This window comes from Sparus aurata, chromosome 13 (genome assembly GCF_900880675.1).
Source record: "Sparus aurata chromosome 13, fSpaAur1.1, whole genome shotgun sequence".
NCBI classification, from domain to species: domain Eukaryota; kingdom Metazoa; phylum Chordata; class Actinopteri; order Spariformes; family Sparidae; genus Sparus; species Sparus aurata.
Genome location: NC_044199.1, coordinates 21,707,954 through 21,732,103, shown reverse-complemented (window position 1 = coordinate 21,732,103; position 24,150 = coordinate 21,707,954). Strand labels below are relative to the sequence as shown.

The 24,150-nt window shown below is 42.1% G+C and overlaps 1 protein-coding gene across 18 annotated transcripts in view; it reads right to left on the bottom strand.

Annotated features, from left to right (window-relative positions):
- picalma (phosphatidylinositol binding clathrin assembly protein a) overlaps positions 1-24,150 on the bottom strand; it is a 64,414-nt gene that overhangs the window by 19,248 nt on the left and 21,016 nt on the right. For 8 of the 18 annotated variants that reach the window (XM_030437135.1, XM_030437132.1, XM_030437134.1 and 5 more), the window contains 12 exons: positions 23,935-24,000; positions 12,237-12,379; positions 11,017-11,092; positions 10,797-10,899; positions 7,722-7,815; positions 7,469-7,580; positions 6,563-6,669; positions 6,405-6,446; positions 1,141-1,152; positions 881-966; positions 631-754; positions 134-267 (listed from right to left, as the gene is read on the bottom strand). In XM_030437135.1, coding sequence (XP_030292995.1) covers positions 134-267; positions 631-754; positions 881-966; positions 1,141-1,152; positions 6,405-6,446; positions 6,563-6,669; positions 7,469-7,580; positions 7,722-7,815; positions 10,797-10,899; positions 11,017-11,092; positions 12,237-12,379; positions 23,935-24,000 — 1,099 coding nt within the window. Of the gene's footprint in view, positions 1-133; positions 268-630; positions 755-880; positions 967-1,140; positions 1,153-6,404; positions 6,447-6,562; positions 6,670-7,468; positions 7,581-7,721; positions 7,816-10,796; positions 10,900-11,016; positions 11,093-12,236; positions 12,380-23,934; positions 24,001-24,150 lie in introns of those variants that run through there. The other 10 variants (XM_030437138.1, XM_030437149.1, XM_030437146.1 and 7 more) reach the window with 3 other exon arrangements.

Below are 24,150 nucleotides of genomic sequence, written 5' to 3'. Positions count from 1 at the left end.
AAATAAATGCTCATCTGCATCCTAATGTACAAGCATCAGTATGCAGTGGCATCTTGTCAGGACATCTGGCGAACAATCAAAGTTAAAGGGGGTATTTTAGGATGAGTGACAGGGTGTGCGTCCTGGGCCTCACCTGTTAGTGGAGCTAGTGGTGGAGAAGAGATCAATAGTCGGGGCTGAGTTGATGGTACCGCCTGTTGTGGAGACAGGGGAGGAGTCTGTGGTTGCTATTGTAGGATTCTTCTGGAGCTCTTTCAGACGCTGCTCCTACAATAATTAGGAGGCTACCGTGAGCAACACAGAGGCTAACTTGTATTGAACTACTCTGTACTATTGTATTAAGCACAAAAATCTTTTCTTTCAAGTTGTTTTAGTTGTTTTTTTATTCGTCAGTTCAACACAGAGATTGACAGGTTATATGGGGAAAGGGTGTGCCATACAGCAAAGGTCTTCACTCTGAATCAAACCAGGATGTTGGAATTACATTGTTTATACTGTATCTCAATATACATTTGACATTATAGCTGCAGGGGACTCCTGCCTCATAAAACTTCAAGGTGTAAGAAAATGCCTGTAGACCTGAAGTGCACTAGGCTGAAAGTCATGTAGATGAGTGGAGAGAAAATTTACTTTAAGTGCCTTTAAGCGAGCCTGCTCTTCTTCCAGGGCCGCCTGTTTTTCCCTCTCATCCACTTTGGTGAAAGATATGCCGGTGTTGGCCAGGGAGGACACAGCATTGGAGAGGGTAGTAGCCCTGAATCAAAGGACAGACACAGAAAACAGTGTCTAACCAAGAATCATTTCAGATTGTGCTGAATTGCAACATAAAAATTAATAATTCAAATTTGTGATTTTTTTCAGTGATATGACGCAGACCTACCTGCTGGCTGCAGTTGAGTCTTTGACTTTCTTTCCCTCTAAAGAGGCCAAGTGCTGCTCCAGGGCATCCAGCAGGCTGCTTGGGGCCTAGCATGAATGTAATTGATAGACATTAAGTTTTAAAGACTGAGGATAGCCTAATACAAGATGTCCTCTGAAGAAGAAAAAAAACACTGAGGCATGCCAAGTTATTGCCAAGAATCCACAAACACAGCTACTTTCAAAAACGGAGGCAGATAGAGCAAAGGATCAGATACTTACACAAACTGTGAACTGAAAATGGAAAGATAGAAAGAAGGGAAAAATACAGAAAATAAAGGTGGTAACAGTCAAGATATTGTGAAAACCTTTGGGATAAAGCTGTCTAATTCTGGTTTACTTGCTGTAGTTACAAGTTCTACCAATTCTGTAACTAACAAGAGAGCCTCCAAATTAATGTATTTTATACCATAATCCACCAACTCAGGTGGCAGCTGTTTACGCAAGACCTTCCATATCCTATATTGAAACTCTTGTTTCACACCTTTATTTGCTGTATGACGTGCAAATGTCAGGGGTAAGTGTGAGTGGAAAGGTGTTTATTAGTTCTATAGTGGCAACATGCATTACCCGCCTAGCACTGTGCTTGGTGATAAGACATTAAAACCAGGTGCGTTCTGGCGATGATGTAAATGTTCTTGGCATGTAACACCTACCCAAATACTACTACAAACCACACCCTCATGGTAACTGCTCTCCTTAATGGCAATAGCCAACCAGTGGACTGTCAGTAGGGAGTTAAGTTGCCATGAGGGTCTACTTGGCCTGCAACTGTGTTTGGGTTGGTGACATCTCTCTATAAAAGCAAGGAATCTCTGTCTGTCTGTCTGTCTGTCTGTGTGCCTCAAATATCTCTGCGGATCAGGATCAAACTGACCTGAGAGTTTCAACATGGCTGCTGCTTGGTTCAAGGGTGTGCAACGTTGCATTTGTTTGGACTGCAATGATACCGTGAATAAATTATTTCAGAAATGCTTTACCAATTCAGCCAGCATTGTCCACCGGAGCCACCACAGTCACATGCGCACCAGAGCCAATCACTGCAGAGCCCACCGTGACCCCCCACCTTAAGAAACAAGCAGATTTATTCCTGCAGCTGCGCGAGCTGGACCGGGATTTTGCCGGCGGTTCGGTCCGTTGCATCTAAACTAACTGTTGTGTATTAATCAGACTAAAAGAGTCCGGACCGAGTCTGTTCGGGTCTGAGGAGATCCGGAGACGCGCGGACAACAAAGTGGAATCGGAATCTGTGGATGTTCGTGTGAAGCTAGCTGCTAGCCGCTAGCCCACACGGCCCACCTCCCGAGACGACAAACCGGACGCACTGGCACGTCCAAAACCGGACTTAGGGTAAATAATGTCCGCCACGCTTTTTCGCGAACATTGCTGTCACGTTTGCTTTGTGTCTGGTGCAGGAAGAAACAGTAAAAACGGGCTTTTGTCATGAAAGTGTCCAAGCAGCAAGTTTGGTTGTTGAGGAACAGGAAGTTGTGGGAGGGACGTAGGCGGATGAATGACAGGCAACGACAGTCGGTGTATAGACAGCGATAGAGACAGCTATATTGAGAGTTGAGAGATTTGTGACATTTAGCGTGTTTGGAGTGTATAGTTAGTGTGTTATGTAGTGTTTGGTGTAGTGTGTTTATTGTGTAGTGGAGTCGGTTTTTTGTTTAATGAGTCAAAACAATGAGGAGACTGCTGAATGAGCATTGCCTGCATTTAAGTGTAAATACGGTAGTAACATATAACTTTGTAAATTGTTAAAATGTATGCACATATTTAGCAAACAATTTATATTTGCATTAAATAAGTAATAAAAAATGGTTTGTTAAACATATTTGTGGTTTTCACAGTAAAAAAATCTAACTTTTTCTACTTGGATTTTATGTTTTTTTGTGATTTTAGGTCCATTGTGTTAATACAGTATGTCAAAATGAAAAGATAACTGTACAGTCACACATGTGAGGTTGTGCTGAAAATAATGACACCAAATAAATAGTTTTTAAGGTGAAATATAATGGCAAAATCAAAAATAGTCAAAAACGGCCAATTATACCCTGGAATATCGGATTTCACAACAAACCTAAATATCCCTGACGTCCCACCTTCAAACACAGCCTCCATGAAAAAGCTACTTAACCTCCCACTTTTCTATAGGAATACATTTTTCTTATGGGCACTGCACTAGTCCACATGAACGCAAGGGCCAAACATTTTCCAGCAGAACAATACATTGTACCAAAATGTTCAATATTAATCACTAGACATGTCAGTGGTTTTAAAGTTTTGGCTGATCGGTGTGAACTCTACAGTGATGTATAAATCTTACTACCTGGCAAAACATTTGTATTTTGCAGCAAAAAAATACACTGTTTAATTGTGCATACATTTAAAGGGTCATTTCGCACAAAATCATTTTTATTTTCCAGAGTTGTGAGATGTTACTATATACGGTCTTACCCCAGCGCAATGGAGGCGACTGGAATTGTGGTTGTGGTGCCCAAATCACTGGAAATAATAAAATTCAATATTTTTTCTATTGTTAAAAAACAACCCTACTCCCCTCCAATGTACAATGTATTGACATGGTAAATACATTATTAGTTTCGGATATCTAAAAACCACAGCACATGCCGACATTGCTGGATACCAGTTGCATTATTTCCCATTAATCATCAAGATTCTGGCAGTCGCCACAGGTCCACAGGTGGATTTGCTGCACCATAGTCTCATGTTGATGATCACCCACTGATCGTGACTCTGTACCTCAAAAACGTGACACTGTAGTGCAACTTACAGTTCTTTTTCTCTGTGATTTGTTGGACTGACCCTTTAATATACTTGTGCCATTGGTAATGATAGACATATTTGACTTTAGCTAGCACATTACATAGGGGGCAGGCAGCAGATGTTTTAACTGCTAACTGGGGAAACTACAGACCTGTATCTCTTCTTTCATTCCTCTCCAAAACCCTGGAATACGCTGTCTGCAACCAACTGTCCTATTTTTTACAAAACGACCTCCTTGACCCTATTCAGTCAGACTTCAGGATTGCTCACTCCACTGAGACGGCCCTCCTCAGTGTGACTGAGTCACTCTGTACCAACAGAGACTCGTCCCACTCATCAGTCCTCATTCTCCTCGACTTATCTTCTGCATTTGACACAGTTGACCGCCAAATCCTCGTCTCCACTCTGGCTGAACTTGGCATTGCTGACGCTGCTCTAACCTGGTTCACATCATACCTGACAAATTGCACCTTTCAGGTCACATGGAATGGCTCCTTGTCCAAACCCTGCTTTCTGGAAACTTGTGTCCCTCAAGGCTCAGTATTAGGATGACTTCAGTTTTCACTATACACTAGATCGCTAGGCTCTGCAATCACATCACATGGATTCTCTTTAGTGTCATATGACACTGTAGGTCGAGAGAATCGGCCCACTGCTTTCTAATCAGCTGTTTGAGAAAGTTTCACAGAGCAGACATGGATCAGACGAGGACGAGGTGTCAGTGTTGTTTGTATGTGAGAAATATGCCAGAAATGCTAGCTAACACAGGCACCATCCAGAATCCTACAACTTTTTTGGGTCTTTACCCCCAGATTCCACTGGTTGCCGGCGTTGATTGCGGCCTTTTTACACACAATGCTCATGTTTCTACTTGCTGCATCTCGGCAGCGTCCGAGAAGCAGCTCTCCGCCCTGCTTTGTGGAGAATACACACCGCGTCTATTTTTAGATGGAAGGGGACACCACGTCAGTAATGGAACAGTGGTTGGTTGGTGTTTGGCACAAGGTATCTTTCACCATTACCGATTGGTTAGTTGCCACCCGCAAGGGGAGATGGGATAACAATGGCAGCGTCGACAACACGAGCAGAACATGCTGCTGCATGCGACTTAATAAAGAAAATAATAAAGTAATAAAGGGCCTAAAGAACACTCCTTCTTTGTATGTTCTCCTTCCATCTTATGCATCTCAGGCAATTTTATAGAGCAAGTAGAAAGAATGTAACGAGTAATGTAACTAGTAATGTAACTAATTACTTCTTCAGGGAGTAATCATGTAATGTAAGGCATTACTATTTCTATAGAGTAATGTGTAATGTGCAATATATTACTTTTTTGAGTAATGAGCCCCAACACTGCTAGTAACATAACAACATAGCACCTTCGCCTTTCGGCAAACTGACCAACTGAGGTTCCCAACAAGTCACACACAGACACTCACAGGCTGAATCCCATTTCACCCCTTGGCCCTACCACTTGGCCCTACCCCTTCGTTTTGCGCGTTCACGTGTAGGGGTGTCCCAATTCCCGTTAGGACGGAGGGTTAGGGGGAAGTGGTAGGGCTATATACCCCTTCAAACAGAGATTTTCCAGAGGCACACTCCAAACGGAGGGCTACGACAGATTTCCCAGAATGCACTGCGAATCACCGGCAAGATGGCTGCTACCGTGAAAGAAGTTCACAAATATAAGTATTTTCTCCATTAATAAAGTTTTAAAATTTACGAAAACTGTTGTATTGTCTAGTTTAACGTTGTTTCAATGTGTAATGGTCATTTTCTTCATAGAATGCACACGAAAAAAAAATCGCTAGTAGTTGAGGCTTCAGGTTAACGTTACCAGGCTGAACGCTACTAGCGGTGCTCTGTGGGCAGCACTGATAATCTACAGTGATAACGTTATCAATAAAAACTTTGGCAACCTCGCTGCTGGTATTCAGTTACATTGATAGCGTTATGGGATACGCAGGAATGTCATGCACAAATCGGATGTAACGTTAATATTAGCCTGTGCAGTGTATGCATGAATTTGAAGTTGTGAACAAATTGCGAGTGACTACTGATGATGTACGCGATTGTCGAAGGGGTGTCCCAATTCGGAGGGGTTGACTTTCAGCCCTACCCCTTGGCACTCCGTTTCAAGGGGCAAGGGGCAAGGGGTAGGGACAAGGGGTAGGGGTAGAGAAGAGAAATGGGATTGGGCCACAGAGTGACACTCTCACACAAGCCTGCAGCAATACGCTGCATCACCGGATTTGGTCTGAATGTGCCCTAATGCACTACCAAATAAGGTGAAGCAAATTTTAATCCCTCGTACTTGTGGAAAAAGCTCCCTTAATACCCGAGGTCTGCTTACACAACAGCTCATTTAAATCAGATCTTATGTGATCTAAGGAGACTCAGCATGTTATTATAGAGGACCATAACCCCAAAACCATAAAACATGTGAACACGCATAGCAACTGCCCTCTACAGGTTGATCCCTGGCTGTTGCAGTTAAATTTTGCTATAACATCTCAGATGCAAAAATGCTTTTGGTAACAGCCCAGTCACCAGGATAAAATGTTGGAAGTAACTGTTTCTGCAAACCACTGACAGATTCACATTATATTGACATTCCCATAAAAGCAAAGAGGTGAGGGATAAAGGACTTGCAAAGATGCAAAACGGTTATCTTTAGAATCTGCATTTGGACTTACCTGAGACAGATCTGGGATGTCCCCTCGATCAATTCCCACTTGCTGCAGGAACAGAAGACAGACTATCAGCATTTGGATGGGTAAAAATAGCCAACCCATCTAAATGACCCTAGGCCCCTTTATAATTACTGAAAGGTCAATATGGGGTCCTGCCTTACCTCTGCAACTTTGAGGAACTCAGAGATTCTTGTCATTCGTGTAAGGAACTTCTTGTAGATGTCAAGTCCTTCTTTGCACTGAACTTTCTTCATGTCAAAGTACTTCTCTGTTAACAGAACAGGAAAATAAACAAAAGTAAAAGATAACCATTAGATACCAGTTTTGTCTGCTACTTTGAAGTTTTTAAATTTTAGTTTCATATATACAGTATATCCTGTATATACACCCAATTGTCAGTCACAGCAGATATTGATGTACAGTGGTAAAATTCAAGGCCTGATGCCTTCTTTGAAATCTTAGGACTCAGGCAGTAAATAAGAACAATGAGACACATCCTGAATCACACTAATATTTGTGAGACTTGCATAGTAAGTACTAACCGGGTAATAATCATGATTATTGGCTAAAACTATAGCTCCTATTTAATCTACACTCAGGCCTGTGATCAGGCCTGTTTCCTGTTTCACTGTTTGCAGACAGTTCCTTCTAAGAATTTTTTTTTTCAAGAAGTTGACACCAAGGAGGGCAGCCTTGCCCAGTAAACGCAGAGCAGTACATGCTCATCATGCTAAAGCAGAAGAGGAAAGCTTAAACCCCATAAACTTTCTTTAAAATACACTTGTATGAGGTCTGCAGTTCCAGGAAGCCATCAGTTTTCTAGTCCTGCCTTATTCTGTAAAAACGTACATGAACTGTGAGGAAATGCTAACAAACATCCCATAAGCACATCATTGTTTTCAAAGCTGAAAGCTTTAATTAAAGTTTTAAATAACTGCAAGGATGTCTGCAGTATTTCACTTTGTCTTTCACCCACTGGCCAACACAACACACAGGTACAGTAGGACAAAGCCTACAGACTAAATAGTAATTTGCAAAGCTATGCCAACACAAAAGCTTGTTTTTACCCAGGAGGTTGATAATGCCTTCATTGTATGCGGCAAACAGTCGGATTGCGTCTTTGAACAGAAGCATGAAAGCTGCGTTGATCACACCATTTGTCAGTTCATTGGCATTGACCTGTGAGAGGTGGATATTTTGAAAACTGTCAGCAGTCAACTGAAGTTAAAATCAGTTTTAACTTCATCCGAGACTATGGTTTTGAAATCACAAACACAAGACTGATGTAGAAAACTAATGTAACCAATACTGAGGACTCACATTGAAATCGAGTAACACATCCATCTGGTTTTGGATGATTGGGATGGTCTTGAGGAGTTTCTCTGTGTTCATGGTTCTCATCACTCCATCAGACCTGTAGAGAGAAAAAGGAAAGAGTGCTTTGATAAACCTAATCTATTATATCTTTGCGCCTGCTGACAATAATGGGCTTTTTTGTCTTGATCACAAGTATGAGTATGTATCAATGTCATATTAAACACTGCATTTAAACATCGAGGACAGTCCCATTGGACTAGTAACTATAATTAAACTACAACAATTTTATTCACAAAAGACTTCCAGTAACTTAAAAGGTAGAACATTTTCTTGTAAGCAGGGCTGTAGTTTGAAAAAGGCATTAGACAATCTTGTTATTAAAATAATCTCTCAAAGCACAAGACTGACTGACATCTCTCTTACGCATACATGACTTTTTTATACTCTGATATGATATAAGTTTAATGTTGACATTGACTTACAATGGGAATATTTTTCCATTAAGCTTAGTTTCCATCCTATCCTTTTCTTTAACTGGCAGAAATAGGCATCCAGATTTATTACTGTGAACCTGACACGGGACACTTCTGGAGCATGTGATGACTGCAGCATGTAGGCGAAGGTTTATCCAAAGCTGCTGATGTGCACTGTAACTTCTGTCATCTTTTTCCCACTGTGAATATTTTTGCCACTGAAAATGTCACAGCAGAAACTCCTGATTGACTTTGTGTACAACGCCTGGACATGTCATGTTTTAAATTAAAATACACTACCAGTCAAAATTTCGGACACACCTTTTCTATCAGTGGTTTTGTTTGTTTTTACTATTTTCTACATTGTAGATCAATACTGAAGACATCTAAACACATATGGAGTTATGAAGTAAACTAAAAAGTGTTAAACAAACCAGAAAATACGTTATATGTTATATTCTTCAAAGTAGCCACCCTTTGATTTGATGAGAGTTGAATCAGAGTCATGAGGTAGACATCTGGAATAGTTTTCAAGTAACATATGCCTTGTCAAGAGTAAATTTTTGAAATTTCTGGCCTTCTTAAAACAATGAGACAATCCGTTGTTTTGTGCAGAGGTAGGATTGCTACCCAGTTCTATATAGTCAGTAGCCCTATACAACTACTGTTCTAATCCATATTATGGCAAGAACCACTTAGCTAAGTAAAGAGAAACAACAGTCCATCATTACTTTAAGACATGAAGGTCAGTCAATCCATAAGATTTCAAGAACTTTAATGTGTCCTCAAGTGCAGTCACGAAAACCATCAAACACATGACGAAACTGACTGTTATAGAACCGGTGGCAGAAGAAGACCAAAAGATAACTATGCTACAGAGGATAAATTCATTAGCAGTACCAACCTCAGAGACCGCAAATTAACAGCAGCTCAGATTAGAGCCCACATAAATGCTTCACAGAGTTCAAGTAGCAGACACATCTCAAAATCAACCGTTCAGAGGATACTGCGTGAATCAGGCCTACGTGGTCGAATTGCTGCAATGAAGCCACTACTGAGGAAGAACAACAAGAAAAAGAGAAGTGCTTGGGCCAAGAAAAACAATGAATGGACATTAGATCAGTGGAAATCTGTACTTTGGTCTGATCAGTCAAAATTTGAGATTTTTAGTTCCACTCGCTGTGTCTTTTGTTAGACACAGAAAAGGTGAGTGGATGGTTTCAACATGTGTGGCTCTGACCGTGAAGCATGAAGGAGGAGGCGTGATGGTGTGGGGGTGCTTTGCTGGTGCCACTGTTGGTGATTTATTAAAAATTCAAGGCACACTGAACCAGCATGGCTGCCATAGCATTCTGCAGCGACATGCCATCTGATCTGATTTGCACTTAGTGGGACCATCATTTGTTTTCAACAGGACAATGACCCCAAACACCCCCAGCTTTGTAACAGCTATCTGACCAAGACGGAGAGTGGTGGAGTGCTGCGTCAGTTGACCTGGCCACTCCCATCACCCAACCTAAACCGAATTGAGATGGTTTGGGATGAGTTGGACTTCGAAGTGAAAGTAAAGCAGCAAACAAGTGCTAATCACCTTTGGGAACTCCTGTAAGACTGTTGGAAAACCACTCCAGGTGACTACCTCATGAATCTGATTGAGAGAATGCCAAGTGTGCAAAGCTGTCATGAAAGTAAAAGGTGGCTTCTTGGAAGAATATAAAACATATTCTGCTTTGTTGAAAACTTTTTTGTTCACTGCATAATTCCATATGTGTTCCTTCATAGTTTTGATGTCTTCAGTATTGTAGTAAATAATACAAATGAAGAAAAAACATTGAATGAGAAGGTGTGTCCAAACTTTTGATTGGTACTGTATGTAAGAGGGAGGTGGAGATCGGCAGCAGTTGACAAAAAATGCACCCGGTATTTTGAAAAGGAACATCTCAGGGCAAATGTTGGATGTTATGAACTCCCTGGGAAACACAAGCAGTATAAGATGCATGCTGTGTGTAACTTTCTCCCTTAAAACAGTTACTAACCACTTTCAGCCAGATCAGCCTAAAATTAAGGAGACGTTGTCCTGTCGCTGCATTCTTTTATCACTGAACTCAGAGGAGTGTGTGTAGCAGAGTCATGGTTGTGATGTTCGATGCATTAAATAAGTGCCCTCTCTTAGATCTGCTTTGTTGAAAATTATGTTTTTGTAGATTACAGCACGGGTGTAATTAAATGCAAACGGACAACAAATGTTTTGTTTTTATAATGTGTATATAACAAGTTGGGCCAGATGCATCTTTTCATATTGCAGACCGGTGTCGTGATTATTCAAAAGGACTTCCATTAAAATGAGACAATACATTTATCTGAATGCCTGTATGAAATGATGAAAAAGTAGCCATGTGCAGTAATTCAGAAAAAACATGGATACCATACATTGAGATGCATCAAGAATCCTCGTGCATTTGAATAGATGCCAGGTGAATTGTAATCGAATCAAATTAGGGCAGTGATAATTCACATCTCTATTAAGTAGGGTGTCAAACAAGACACATTTCTGAAACAAGAACATTAAGTTTTTCAATGAGAAGTTTAAGTGAACACCCCTTACCCTCTTTTCACTTTAGTGAAGTCAAACGCAACTTGTCTGTAGGACACAGCCTTCTCGTTCAGGTAGCGGCTATACCTCCTAATAAATGTTGACATATCATAGCCTACATTACAAACAAAAGAAGGGACGTGAGAAGGTCGTAATACATGTCATGACACGGATGAAAATATGGTATAATATGATTGTGTTGTGCAATGTGTAGAATTGGTAATGTACATACCTTGTAGGCCACTTTTGTCCAAAAAATTGCTTAGGTTGAAGAGTGTGTTCCTCGAAGCCAGATACTGTATAAATCTCTGCAAGAAAACAAAATGTATGAGGAACTAGAACTGCAAGCAGTTATGAACGGGGGCCAAGCCCCCCCCCCACGGAAGTTGGCCCCACAGGATGACAGGCTCGGGGCAAAAGTGAGGACAAAGGCCAACGTCTGAGCCGTGGTATTCACGGTAATGGGAAGTGCACTGGAAGTGCAAAAGGCTGAATGTGTGCCGATTTGGATTTGTTGTAATAAGCCACGCCCACATTGACCAGTCATGACCACCTTCAAGATATGGCCTCAGGATTGGCCCTACATCATACCGCCAAAGTTCGTCAAAATCGGTGTAGCCGTTGAAGAGATATAAACTTCCCATATTTTTAGCGCCCCCTAGTGGCCAAAATTCGCCAAATTCGGCTCATCCCTTCCCAGTGTCATGGCAACCAAGGAGCTCAAATTTGGTGTTCACAGCATTTAGTTTGACCGAGATATCAAACAGTTTACATTTTTATAGCTAGCTACAGAAATTTGTTCGTGAATAATTTGTGCATTTTTTGACCAAGCAAAATTCTTTTGATAACTTTAGATCAGATCGAGCTGAAGAGTGTACGTGCCAAGTTTCACGCAGATCGGACAAAATCCCAAGGAGGAGTTCGAAAAAGTAGGTTTTCCAGTTTTTGCGATTTAGCAAAAAAACTTTCTATGCGGAAGTGGGCGTGGCCAATCGCAAAGTGATTCCACTCCATTCAGGGAATCTGGGTATACAAGGTTTTTGAATGTACGACATACGGTTTGGGAGTTTTTGGGTTTAGCCTGCAGCACCACTTTTAGCCGGAGAAAAATAAAAATAAAAATCTTTACAATTACAATAGGGTTCCTAGCACCGCTGGTCCTAGGCCCCTCAGGCTTGGCCCCCTAAAAATCATCTTTGTTTGAAGTGACAAGAAACCAATGCCAGTCAACAAGACAGCACAACAGCAACACAAAACAACATGATGCAGAATGTAAGGCAGCACGCCCAAACACAATACCAAGTTTTTATGGAGTCCTAAGAACCCAATATCACATAACCTGTGTCAAAGTACATTATGTTGTCAGTGCACAGGCGTGAAACCATTATCAGTTTGGTTATTCCCCAAAAATGCTTTATCAGCAAAGTTAGTGAGCAGTTATTAGGTTCTGACCTCATTGCCATAGACCATCAGATGGTGTGTGGTTGTGAGGGACTTGAAGACAACCACCCAGCTGGTGTTGGTGGTCCTCTCAAACAGTGTGTCAGCCAGCTGAGGGATGTTCACATTCATCTCATTTGTGCACTGAATCAAGTCTGAGGGGGAGAAAGAGAGAAAAGGAAGGAGGGGAGGGGGGTAATCAATGAACAGCACAACAGGGATTTTCACTGTTGTTTCTTTTTTAACACAATGTTGCCTGACCACAATCGATTGAATACTTGAAGACAACTGAATGCTTGTGAGTCACAGTTCAAGTTAACAAAACTCTCAGGACAAACAAACTGTTCTAGAAAGCTAAGGTACAAGAATACCTGACAAACTGTCTGGAAGTAATCATCACCCCTGATCAATTGCTTGCTGTCTCCCAGTAATTGAAAAGACTCTGGCGGCCCATCATTGTCTAATTTGCTGCACCATAGTCTCATATTGATCCCAAGATTTTTTTTCCCCCTCAAATAACACCACTAAAGACGTTTCACGTTGTAGCTTTAGCAAAGTGTCTTTAACCACAGTGAGCTGGAACTAGCTATATCTTCTGGTGATGGAAAAAAGAAAAAAAAATACTCTAAGGAACAGCTGTCAGGTCAATTTGTGCTCTCTAATAACATTAACGTTAAGCTGATGTGCTAGCTTGTAGTCAATCTCTCTCTACTCTCTTTGTCTGTCTTGTCCGGCAGTACAATGCCTATATGTCTCTGTAGAATAGAATGCTTTTATTGTCATTGCATTAAAGTACAACGAAATTGGAGAGCTGCTCCAGTTTCATAAAAAACTCATTCCACACTTCATTCAATGCAAACCATTCACACAATACACACACCCAGACCAACATCTACACAGAGATGTATCCCTGTTAGCAATCATAAACATAAAAATAATAAAATGTAAAGTGCTGAGTGTCAGTCAGTGCAAACCACATCATTAAAAAATAAGTCTGGGGGGCGCTAGTGCGCATGTGGAGGATGTAGACGTGTTTCGCATGTGCTCCTCTCCGCTACTTTGAAAAACTATTTTAATACCGCATCTTTTTGCTTACAAGCTGTGAAAGTGAATATATATGTTTCCCTAAGAACTTTATTGAGCTGAAAACGCAACATGCCGAAACCGAGCATTCCCAGCAGACCCAAAACCACGGAGGGACAAACCGCCGCAACGAGAGCTAGTGCTAGTGCTAGTGCTAACATCGGGACCGACAAAGACTCCCCCATCCAGCCGGACACACCACCAGACAAGACTTATGCTATGTGTAAGGAGATGTCCGAATCGGTCCTGCGCTACATTAATGAGCGTTTCGATTCTTTCGAGACCAAGTTCCATGCACTCGCAGCCTCACAGGTGGAGCTACAAGCTCGCGTGGCTAGTCAGGAGCAGGCTGTTATTGAGCTTGACGCACGTATGCTAACACTTGAGGCCAAACACTCTGAGCTGGTGAAGTGTAACACTCAGCTTCACGCTAAAGTGCAGGATCTGGAGGCCCGCTCTCTGAGACATAACATCAAAATCATGGGGATACAAGAGGGCGAAGAAGAGGGTAAACCCACTAAGTTCGTCTCCAGACTAATCCCCAAGCTGCTTGGCACTGATCACCTCCCGCACCCAGTTAAAGTTGACCGGGCGCACCGCTCCCTTCAACCGAAGCCGGCCACCAGAGCTAAATCGCGCACCATCCTGGCACGTATCCATCACTTTCAGGATAAAGAACTAATCCTCTGCCATGGCAGACAGCAGCCACTGGAGTATAAAGGATGTAAGGTGCTGATCTTTCCAGATTATACCAGCGAGGTGATGGCCCAGCGTCGCGCCTTCCGAGATGTGATGCAGGCTCTGCATGACGGAGGTGTGAAACACACCCTGCGGTACCCGGCCAAGCTCTTCGTTTACTCCCGGGATTGTGAGGCGCCCACGATCTTCGCGGACCCGGACGAGGCAGCGCGGTCCCTGGGAAGGAATAACCCAGGCTAGGGGGAGTGAGCCCATACACTAACCCCCAATTTCCACTGGATACGTGTCCGCTGCGTTGTGGCTCCGATCCGGTTTTGCTCCGCCTCTTTTGTGAGATTTGTGTGCTGGTGTCAACACGGAGTGTTTTATTTTGAAAGGTAACCGGATGCTGTTTGTTATTTTAGCGCTTGACTTCCTGTCTGCTCTGTGCTAATTCAGCTGAATTGCTGCGTCGTGCCCCGGCATCCGCCAGATATAGGAGTCCTGCGTATCTGTGCCGGAGGGCTCCGGACTGCCGGAGCTGGGACGGAGCAGTTACGTAGCGCAGTGGACCTGGTGGGGATTGACACATTGACTAAAGTGAAACGTATCTGCGCCGCTGGCTTGGCGGAGACGCAACGCAGCGGAGACGTATCCAGTGGAAATTGGCTATAACACCTTTCACTCAACTCAAGGCCGCACCGGGGTGAGGCAACTGTTTCTTCAAAGCGGCTGATTAACCGCTCACAACACTGGCATATATCTGCCATTATGAAGGCCCATTTAAAGTGATGTCATGTTCTCTCACTCTGGGGTGCTAGTTTTAGTCATATTCCTTGTTCTAATAACTTAATTATTGCGGTATTATACAGTTGTTTTGTTTATATAATGTCACGGAGAGGGGAGATGGCGGTAACACAGTTAGTAGTGACTACTGTACTCGCCCAGCAGCTCCCGTTAAGGCCCCCACACACTGGCCCAACCGTTGGACGTCTGAAGCATTTGGAGAGACTCGGACGAGGTCGGTAACAAATATGTTTGGTGTGTTCAGCTGCGTCGGAATCTTTCGGAGCCGCGCGGATGTTGTCGGATCCGACTGAGCATGCGAAGTCTGAGGAGGTGGGCCGTCGGACGTCTGAGCCATTGGATTCTCTGATTGGCGGTGTGCTAGCAAATCAGCGTGGTGTGTGGGAGGGGCGGAATACTGTGTGCGCACTGGTTTTCTACGCACTCTGTTCCGTCATTCCCTGTTTTCATGTTTAGGAGTACTGGCATGAGACTATCTGTTATTGTGTCCGTTCAGGACGAATTAATCTGTGTTCGTTTGGTTTCGCTGCGTGTTTAGTATGCAGCTGTTTTTGTCTGAAATAGTTAAGTTTCGTTTTGATCGAAAGTAAAGAGAGTTGCGTGCATAAACCTCTAGTCCAGCATCTGCAACACTAGAGCCACCTGCTTATTGCATCTCGTGCAAGCGCAGAACGTACACGCTACTGTGGAGCTGGCAGAACATCGAAGCGGTGTGTTCAATGTGACTTTTGTGCCGAACGGGTCAGACAAGAGGCAAAAGAGTGGTCGGAGAGTGGTCGGATAAGGCAGTTGGACGTCTGGCCGGTGTGTGGGGGCCTTTAGGATGAAGGTAGGATGCTACGTGCCAGGTTCAGGTAGGCACGAGGCGGGTAGGGGGTGGGGGGGATATGTTTTTGTATATGGCTCAGACATGTCAGTGTTAGTTGTTTTTCTGTGTGATTTTTCTCTAATTCTGCCAGTCAAGTTACAATGGTTAATATGCTTTTGCTCATTTATGTCATCTCTTTCATTACTCATGTATGCATGGAGCCCAAGATAGAGTTACAGTAGGAGGCAGGGATGTCACGTGGTTTTGTAGAATGTTAAGGGGCTGGGTCATGTAACTAAGAGGGACAAGGTTTTCCGACATCTTAAATCTTTATCTGCAGATGTAATTTTCCTGCAAGAGACTCATATAAGAGCAACTGAGCAACGTAGATTGCGGTGCAGCTGGATATCCCAGGTTTATCTGTCGTCGTTTACCTCTCACACTCGTGGGGTGGCTATTCTTTTCAAGAAAAATATTCTGTTTCAACTCACCTCCCTCAATACAGATCCCAACGGCAGGTACATTATGGTTTCTGGGACTATTAATTCATTTCCATTAATATTTTTGAATATCTATGTATGTAGACGATGTAGACGATCCTAATTTTTTCAAAAAGGTTTTTGATTTGTTGCCAGATGCCACCAACTCTAATATAATAATTTGAGGTGATCTGAATTGTTATTTAGATCCTTATTTGGACAGAATGTTGTCACGTCCACCTCCAAACATTACGTCAGTGCAGGTCCTGAACAATTTGATTAAGTCTAGGAATGCAGTGGATATTTGGAGGATTCAGCATCCTACGGACAGGGACTACTCATTAAATTCGTGGAGACATAATTTCCTATGAATCTGCCATTAAAAAAGAGAGAGAGAAGCGTTTGTTAGAAATCAGGAATACTCTTCCCACCTATGAAGCGACATTTCGAACCTCAATGTCTTCTGAAGACAACCATAAGATTCTTAAGCTCAAATATGAGTATAACTGCATTCTAGGAGGACAAACCAACAGCATTCTTCTGAAACTGAGGCAAAAACATTTTGAACTGGGGGAAAAACCTGTGGGGCTTCTGTTGCGGCAGCTGAGGGGTGTGCAGGCTTCCAGGACGATTCACAATATTAAATCTTAGGCAGGCACCCTGCTGACTGACCCTATAGAGATAAATGATCGTTTCAAAGAATTTTACAGTAAGCTATACTCTTCTAAATGTGATGCCACCCACTCTGACCTGGCCAACTTTTTTGACTCTCTTGAAACACCTAAACTTAGTGATGCGGCCAGGGAAGACCTAGACTCCGATTTTACACTGGAAGAAATAGTCTCTGCCGTTAAGTCCTTCCCATCAGGCAAAGCGTCCGGGCCTGACGGCTTCGGCTGCGAATTCTATAAGAAGTTCGGTGGCATTCATGCTCCACTTTTGCTCAGGATGATGGTGAGTTCTAAGAGAGACAAAATCTTACCAAAAACGCTTTATGAGGCCAATATCTCCCTCATTCTGAAGAAGGGCAGGGAGGAAACAGACCCAGGCAGCTACAGACCTATTGCACTCCAGGAAGATAATAACCAAAATATTAGCTGGTCGGTTAAATAGGTATTTGTCGTCCATAATTCATCCTGACCAGACAGGGTTAATCCCCGGTAGATTTTCTTTTTCCAACGTCAGACGCCTTCTTAATATTATGTATGTTGATCACATAGAAACCAGTGGGGCAGCAACTTTGTCTCTAGACACACACAAGGCTTTCGACCAGGTCGAGTGGCCCTATATGTTAGAATCCCTGCGCAGATTCGGGTTCGGTGACTCTTTTATATCTTGGGTGAGATGTGCTCCATTTTAACTAATGGTAATAGATCGACACCATTTCCTTTGTGTCGCTCGGTACAGCAGGGCTGCCCTCTCTCGCCTGCCCTATTTGCTGTCGCACTGGAGCCCCTTGCCTTAACAATAAGAGCCCATCCGGGAATTGTGGGTCTGGAGGTGGGAGGTACCGAAATGCTCATTAGTTTGTACGCAGACGATGTCATATTGGGCCTAAAAAAGCCAGAAAAATCTGTTCCCCTTCTGCTAGAACTGATTACCTCTTTTGGAAAGCTGTCTAGGTATACAGTTAACTGGGCAAAGAGCGAATTTATGCCCCTTTCCAACACCTACACGCCTGGTTTCCTAGAAGACATCTCTTTTAGGTTGGTTAAAGATCACTTTACATATCTTGGCCTGACAATACCCAAGGAACCCAGACTCCTATTCAAATTAAATTTCTCAGTTTGTGGCTAAGCTTAAGTAGTGGGGTGGCTTAACAGCATAATACCAAAGAATCGTGCACTTTGTGATAAAAGCGTGAAATTCGGTACACTTATAGCCAAACACAGCCCCCAAAAAATTAGATATTGGGCCATCTCAAATTTTCTATATGGCGGCCGTGGCAGCCATTTTTCAAAATGGCCGCCATTGACTACTATTTCCATGTAAATTTTCTTTTGTGTTGATTATAATATGATATTGATCATACAGTTAGCTACATTTATTTACCTCTTTGGAGTTTGTACATGAATGATACAAATAAATTTCAAGATGGCCACCATGATTGGTTTGAAAATCGTTACTGCTTCAAAGTTGCATGCATTCCTGTGATATGAATGATATTAGGATCAAATCACACATTTTTATGATTAGGAATTCAGGTGGCAACTTTAGTATTTAGCCTATTTGGAAGCTCACAATGCACGATAGGCCTAACTGACAATAGTAACTGTCCAAACATGGGGTCAATCGTGGAAGACTCTCAGTGTTTGAAAGGCCTGCTAAAGTCAGGTGCACCAAGAACAGGACCACTAGCCAACAGTGCTTTCTGGCTCTCAAACTGAGACATCTCTGTCCAAACAAAAGGAACCTTAGAACTAAGCAGATTAGTCAAAGGGTCAAAGGGGGACGCAACAGTGGCAAAATTCTTGCAGAAACTCGATAATAACCTGCCATGCCAAGAAAATGTTTCAAGTCACGCCTGGAACTGGGCACACCAAAATTCACAATGGCCTCCACTTTGGCCTCAATGGGACAAACCTTTCCATGACCAACCACTTTTCCCAAATATGTTACGGTGGCCTGTCCAAATTCACACTTGGCTAAGTTCATGGTCAAATTGGCAACAGCTAGCCTGTCGAACACCTCCTCAAGCTGAGCTACATGCCGAGACCAGGAAGAGCTGTAGATCACCACATCATCAAGATAGGCTTCACAATCTGCAACTCCCTTCAATACTTTATTTACCAGACACTGAAATGTAGCTGGTGCATTCCGCATCCCAAAAGGCATGACAGTATACTGACAGAAATCGTCTGGTGTCACAAAAGCAGAGATTTCACAAGTTCTGTCAGTTAGAGGGATTTGCCAGTAAGCTTTTAGAAGGTCTAGCTTGGTAACAAAAACTGCAGATCCCACCCTGTCAATATAATCATCCAGTCGGGAAAAGAGGAAACAATCAGGCTTGGTAACAGAATTAACCTTGCGAAGGTCAGTGCAGAAACGGAGTGTATGATCTGACTAAACAACAAGCAGGCATGGAGAGCTCCATGAGCTAGCACTAGGTTCAGCAATACCATGTTGTAGCATATAATCTAATTCCTTACGCAAAAGGTGTCGCTTAACAGGATTCACTCTGTAAGGATGCTGCTTAATAGGAGCAGCATCACCTACATCTCTGATGTGCCGACACGCACAAACGTTCTTCAGCATCGAACAGGGCAGGATGCTTATCAATCAGCTCAGCGCTGTCAGAACATTTTGGAGAATCCAAATAAGAAAGATGGACATCCAAGTTAGTCAAAATTTTTGAATTTGGCAACCTACTCAGAGAAAATTCTGGAATAAGAGTTACATCAAGATCCACTGGAACAACATCACTGTCCTCCGAAACAACGACAGTGTCTTCACCTACATGAATTGAAGTGTTCAACACAACAACAATTTTCACATCCGAGAGCATGGGCTTGTTCCTCTTGCAGTAAGGTTTCAACAGGTTCACATGGCATAAGCGCACCTTTCGTTTACGATCTGGTGTCATGGGCTGCTAGGTATCGTAAACTCTTTCCAGTACCAAATGCCAACCAAAGCTCATCCCCTGCCTTTAGAGCTTGAGCTGCTGCCACAGCTAGAACCACAACATCAATATCAACAATTTGGATCACAATTTTCTGATGACCATTTTGTACTGCATGGGCCACATGTCACGACATACGAGGGTCAGCTTCCTCATGTGTGCATGGAGAAATTGAGGACAGATCAGCAAGGGGTGGCTTGCTGAGGACAGCAGTCCACCATTTGAAACGTGGTATTAGCACGTTAATTCTTTATGTGGTATGTGACGCTGTTACTGTGATGATAAATGACACTTAAATATTGAATCTGTGTCTATAATAACTACACCCTGACATCTGTCTTGGTTCATTTAATTTAACTTAAAATTTGGACAACTGACTGCACAACATTTGAATCAGAAACAGAAGTGCTTTACAGCAGCTCCCATTCAAAGTCAAGAATATGCAGAAAAATAGTAGTCGTAATAAAATTGATAATAATAATAATAATTAAAAAACTATATATATGCTGCATATTTATAATAGAAGTCTACTGCAACTGTACTTTTTTTTTACCATTAAATGTTATTTTATACATTATCATATTTTATAATGTTCTGTCATGGAGTACATCACTTAACTGCTAAAAGAAAAGAAAGCAGCTCACTGCCAGTTGCAGCTTCTTATCTTGATCTGCAGTCTTTGTTAATTTTTTGTCATGATTGCTATTAATAGTACTTAGATTATCAAAAATCACAGTTGCATGTCAGGATGTGGTTAGATTCAATATTTAACTGTCATGTGTCATCACAGTAACAGCGTTACATACATTAGCAGCTGTAAACACATAAAAACATAATAAATCACATCAATGTGGTCCCCTCACACTGCATGTGACCACTGACACTGCACATTTTTTTTCTTCGCCTTTTTCACGTATCGTGCTTGCTTTCTGTCAGTCATCACACTGATGATAGCCATGACTCCGGTGCAGCAAACTTTCTGTCTTAAAATATGCAGAGGAAAACTCGGGAGAAGCAGCTGCTAGATGTTTCTCTGTCGACCCCAAGAGAGTGAGAGATTGGCGAAAAAATAAAACAGAGCTTCAGCATCTGTCCGAGGGGGACAGCAACAGGGCCAGGCTGCCTGCTGGAGGGAGGAAGACGGCTGGCGAGGAGCTTCAGATAAACATGCGGGAATTAGTTATCAGCAAACGGGCACACCTCGAGAGAGTCCTGCAAAATGACCAGGGTGATGGAGAAACAAATGTCCGCCACCGTGAGTGACAGCAGAGATGAGGAGTTTGCAGCGAGTGCTGGTTGGCTGAATAGTTTCCTCCGCCGCGCCAACTTCACTGGCAAAAGACAACTATTGCCCAGAAGGATGCCAGAGATTTCACCGAGAAGCTGTGACATTTTCATCCCGGATTTTTGTGAGGAGGGAAATGCCTGTCCCAAATAAACACCTGGTCTGTTAAAACCTATTGGTGGTTAATGGCGGTCCGGTGGTCCGCCGGTCCTACCCCCCCGCCAAAAAATAAAATATAAAAAAAATAAAAATAAGTTTGGCTTCCTTTAAAACTGTGTTTTATTTAGCAGTCACTTCCATCACTGTTCTGTGAATCTGTTGCTGAATGTTATTTATCACGTTTGAGAAATGCAAAAGGGCAGCAACGTTAATGAACAGCAGCTGGGAAAGATAAACGCGTTGCAATGTGTACACGTTTGCATGCGCACACACAAAATGACACTCGCATTTTCCAGCAGCAACCTCAACCATACAGACCAGAAAATATAAACAGGGTTTCTGCAGGTTTGAGACCTTTTTAAGACCATTTTGTACTAACTTTAAGATCATTACAAAGTATGAAAAAGTAAAGAAAAGTGCGGTCCCATTACTTACTTACATAAATAACCAACTTTTTACATCCAAATCTGTTGCCAAAATGTTTAGCAACGGTGTTCAAAATCCAAAGCACCTCCGTTTTCAACGTCGTCTGAGTGTGCCCAAGTTGAGGGTCCTCTTGCAGAGTGTACACTGCGCTTCAAATTCATTATTAGGTACGGCTTTTAACCAACTGAATTCTGGTTGTTCAAGCCAACACTTGTTAAATTTACACTTTCCCATAGTTGTAGCAGATTCCGCAGTCTAAGTCTTTCCGGTGTGCGGTGATAAATTCCCACCAAGCTGTTGTGTTCCTGGTTACTTCAGAAAAAAGTACACCACACGGAACTAACTGAATCTCACCAACACATTTCCCCAAAACAAAACAAAAAAAAGGTGACTACGGAAGCGGTAAATGAACATAAATTTCTAAGACCTAACTAAATGTAATGTATGACCTATATGCAAAATATGGACGTATAAGACTTTTTAAGCCCTAAAATTGAGTGTGTCAAATTTAGACTTTTTAAGATCCCGCAGGAACCCTGTATATATCCAAGATGGCACTTAACCACACAGGCCAGACAATATATAGTTAAGATGGCACTCATGGGCACTTATAATTTTGAAACAAGACATGATTATCTGGTCTCTCAGTCAAGGTTTAGATACATTTCAGGACTAACAGACTACAAGATTAAAAGCTTTAGATTGATATTGACTGACTATAGATTATAGGCATGTGTTAACAGTGTACAGCTAGAGCCTTAGTAGTAGAGTAAATTGTGAGGACTGTGATCCGCCAGCGGAAGCAGTAACACAGCAGCGACAGAGGTGAGAAGAGGGAGGTTTGTGTGAAAGGATAAGCCAGCAGCACGGGACAGAAGTAAAAAAGTCCCTGTCATCATGTGTGTCCTACCAACAAAAAAACTAACTCACAATGTGTTTGTCATTGTTTTGTCGTAGTTACTGTCTCTGGCAATTTCTATAGAAAAAATCTACTAATGAGGAAAAAGGGATCGTGATGCTCTGCCCTCCCAACTGAGTCTTCATTAAATGTTCCCCTGGAAAACAGCATCCCTCTTAAGTGAGAGCCAGACAGGGTCCTCTATCTACTAATGGTGATTATGTGATGTAATTTAGAGCATTGAGACATTTTTAGAGTTACAGGGGAAAATGCGGGGAAACACATAAAAAATGGTTATGATGTGTACCATCAAGCCAATTTAATTCTGCAATGCTGGCATGCTGTATGAAATTACACACTGGAGCTGCTTTATGCAGCGCTGTTTGCGAGCCTTCGGTGCCCGATACTGCAGAATCTCTGTGTGAAAAGGGCTACAGCCTCATGAAATCCTGTGGGAAACACTGATTGCATGTTACTTACAGACATCTGTGCATCTGATTTGTGGACTGACAGGGCATACATCTTTAACATGGCTGCGTTGCTCCCTTCATGAAGGTAATGGGACTGATCAGTAATACCAGAACTCATCAGACAGCCCATATATCTTGACACAAACAGAGCAATCTCTCAGTGCTGTGTGCTCATTTTTGACTGCAGATCTCGCACTTGAACATTATTCATCTTCTTCTAGGAAAATATCTACCATTTGGATGCCTGGTAGTTTTATAAAGTATATGGTTTGATATTCTAGATTAGGATGAGGTATTCAGACTTTGGGTTATTTAAATTGCCATGGATACAGCTAGTGGGAGTGGAAGGATAGGGAGCTTAACTGACTGCCGTGTTCATTTGGCAAACAAACAAAACTAAGAGACATGAACCCGAAAAGTCCTTAGAAGTAAATTCTGACAGTTGTTGCACAATGTAATCTGAAATCATCAAATTTGGATGAGGCACAAAAGGATCATCTTTTTTTTGTCATCTTCCAGAAAATCATGTGACAAACCCAGTTATCCAATATTCATACAAATCAGATGCCAAGAGGCTTATAGGCTATATAAATATTTAAGTGAATGTTATATTTGAGGGGGGTTGAAAGATTCTTTCCAGAACCTTTGGATTCCACAAGTGGAATTTACTGTAGATTAAAATTAAAAGATAAAAAAGGTAAAAGTTGAAACAGGATTTTCTGAATACATCATGTGCTGTTAAGTAATATAACCAACAAAATATTTCCAACCATACGAAGTTTACGAAGCCACATCAATCAAATTAACCACATATTTGGAAAATTGGATTTTACATTCACTTTTGTGTTGAAGGTGGCTGTGTTATACATTAAGGTCCATGAATCCTCCTAAGCGATTGTTTAAACCCACACAAAAGGCTTTTTGCTTTTTACATGCACATGTGACAACAAAAGCCTTTTCAGATGCAACTGAAGTGGCTGTGGGGAGTACATACTTACCACCAACTTCACTCATGCTCCTCCAGAGAGTGCTGGTTGGCTGAATCGTTTCCTCCGCCGCAACAACTTCACTTACAGGAGGATGCCAGAGAATTCACCGAGAATAAATATATATCTATATATATATATATCTATATATCTATATATATATCTATATATCTATATATCTATATATATATCTATATATCTATATATATATCTATATATATATATATC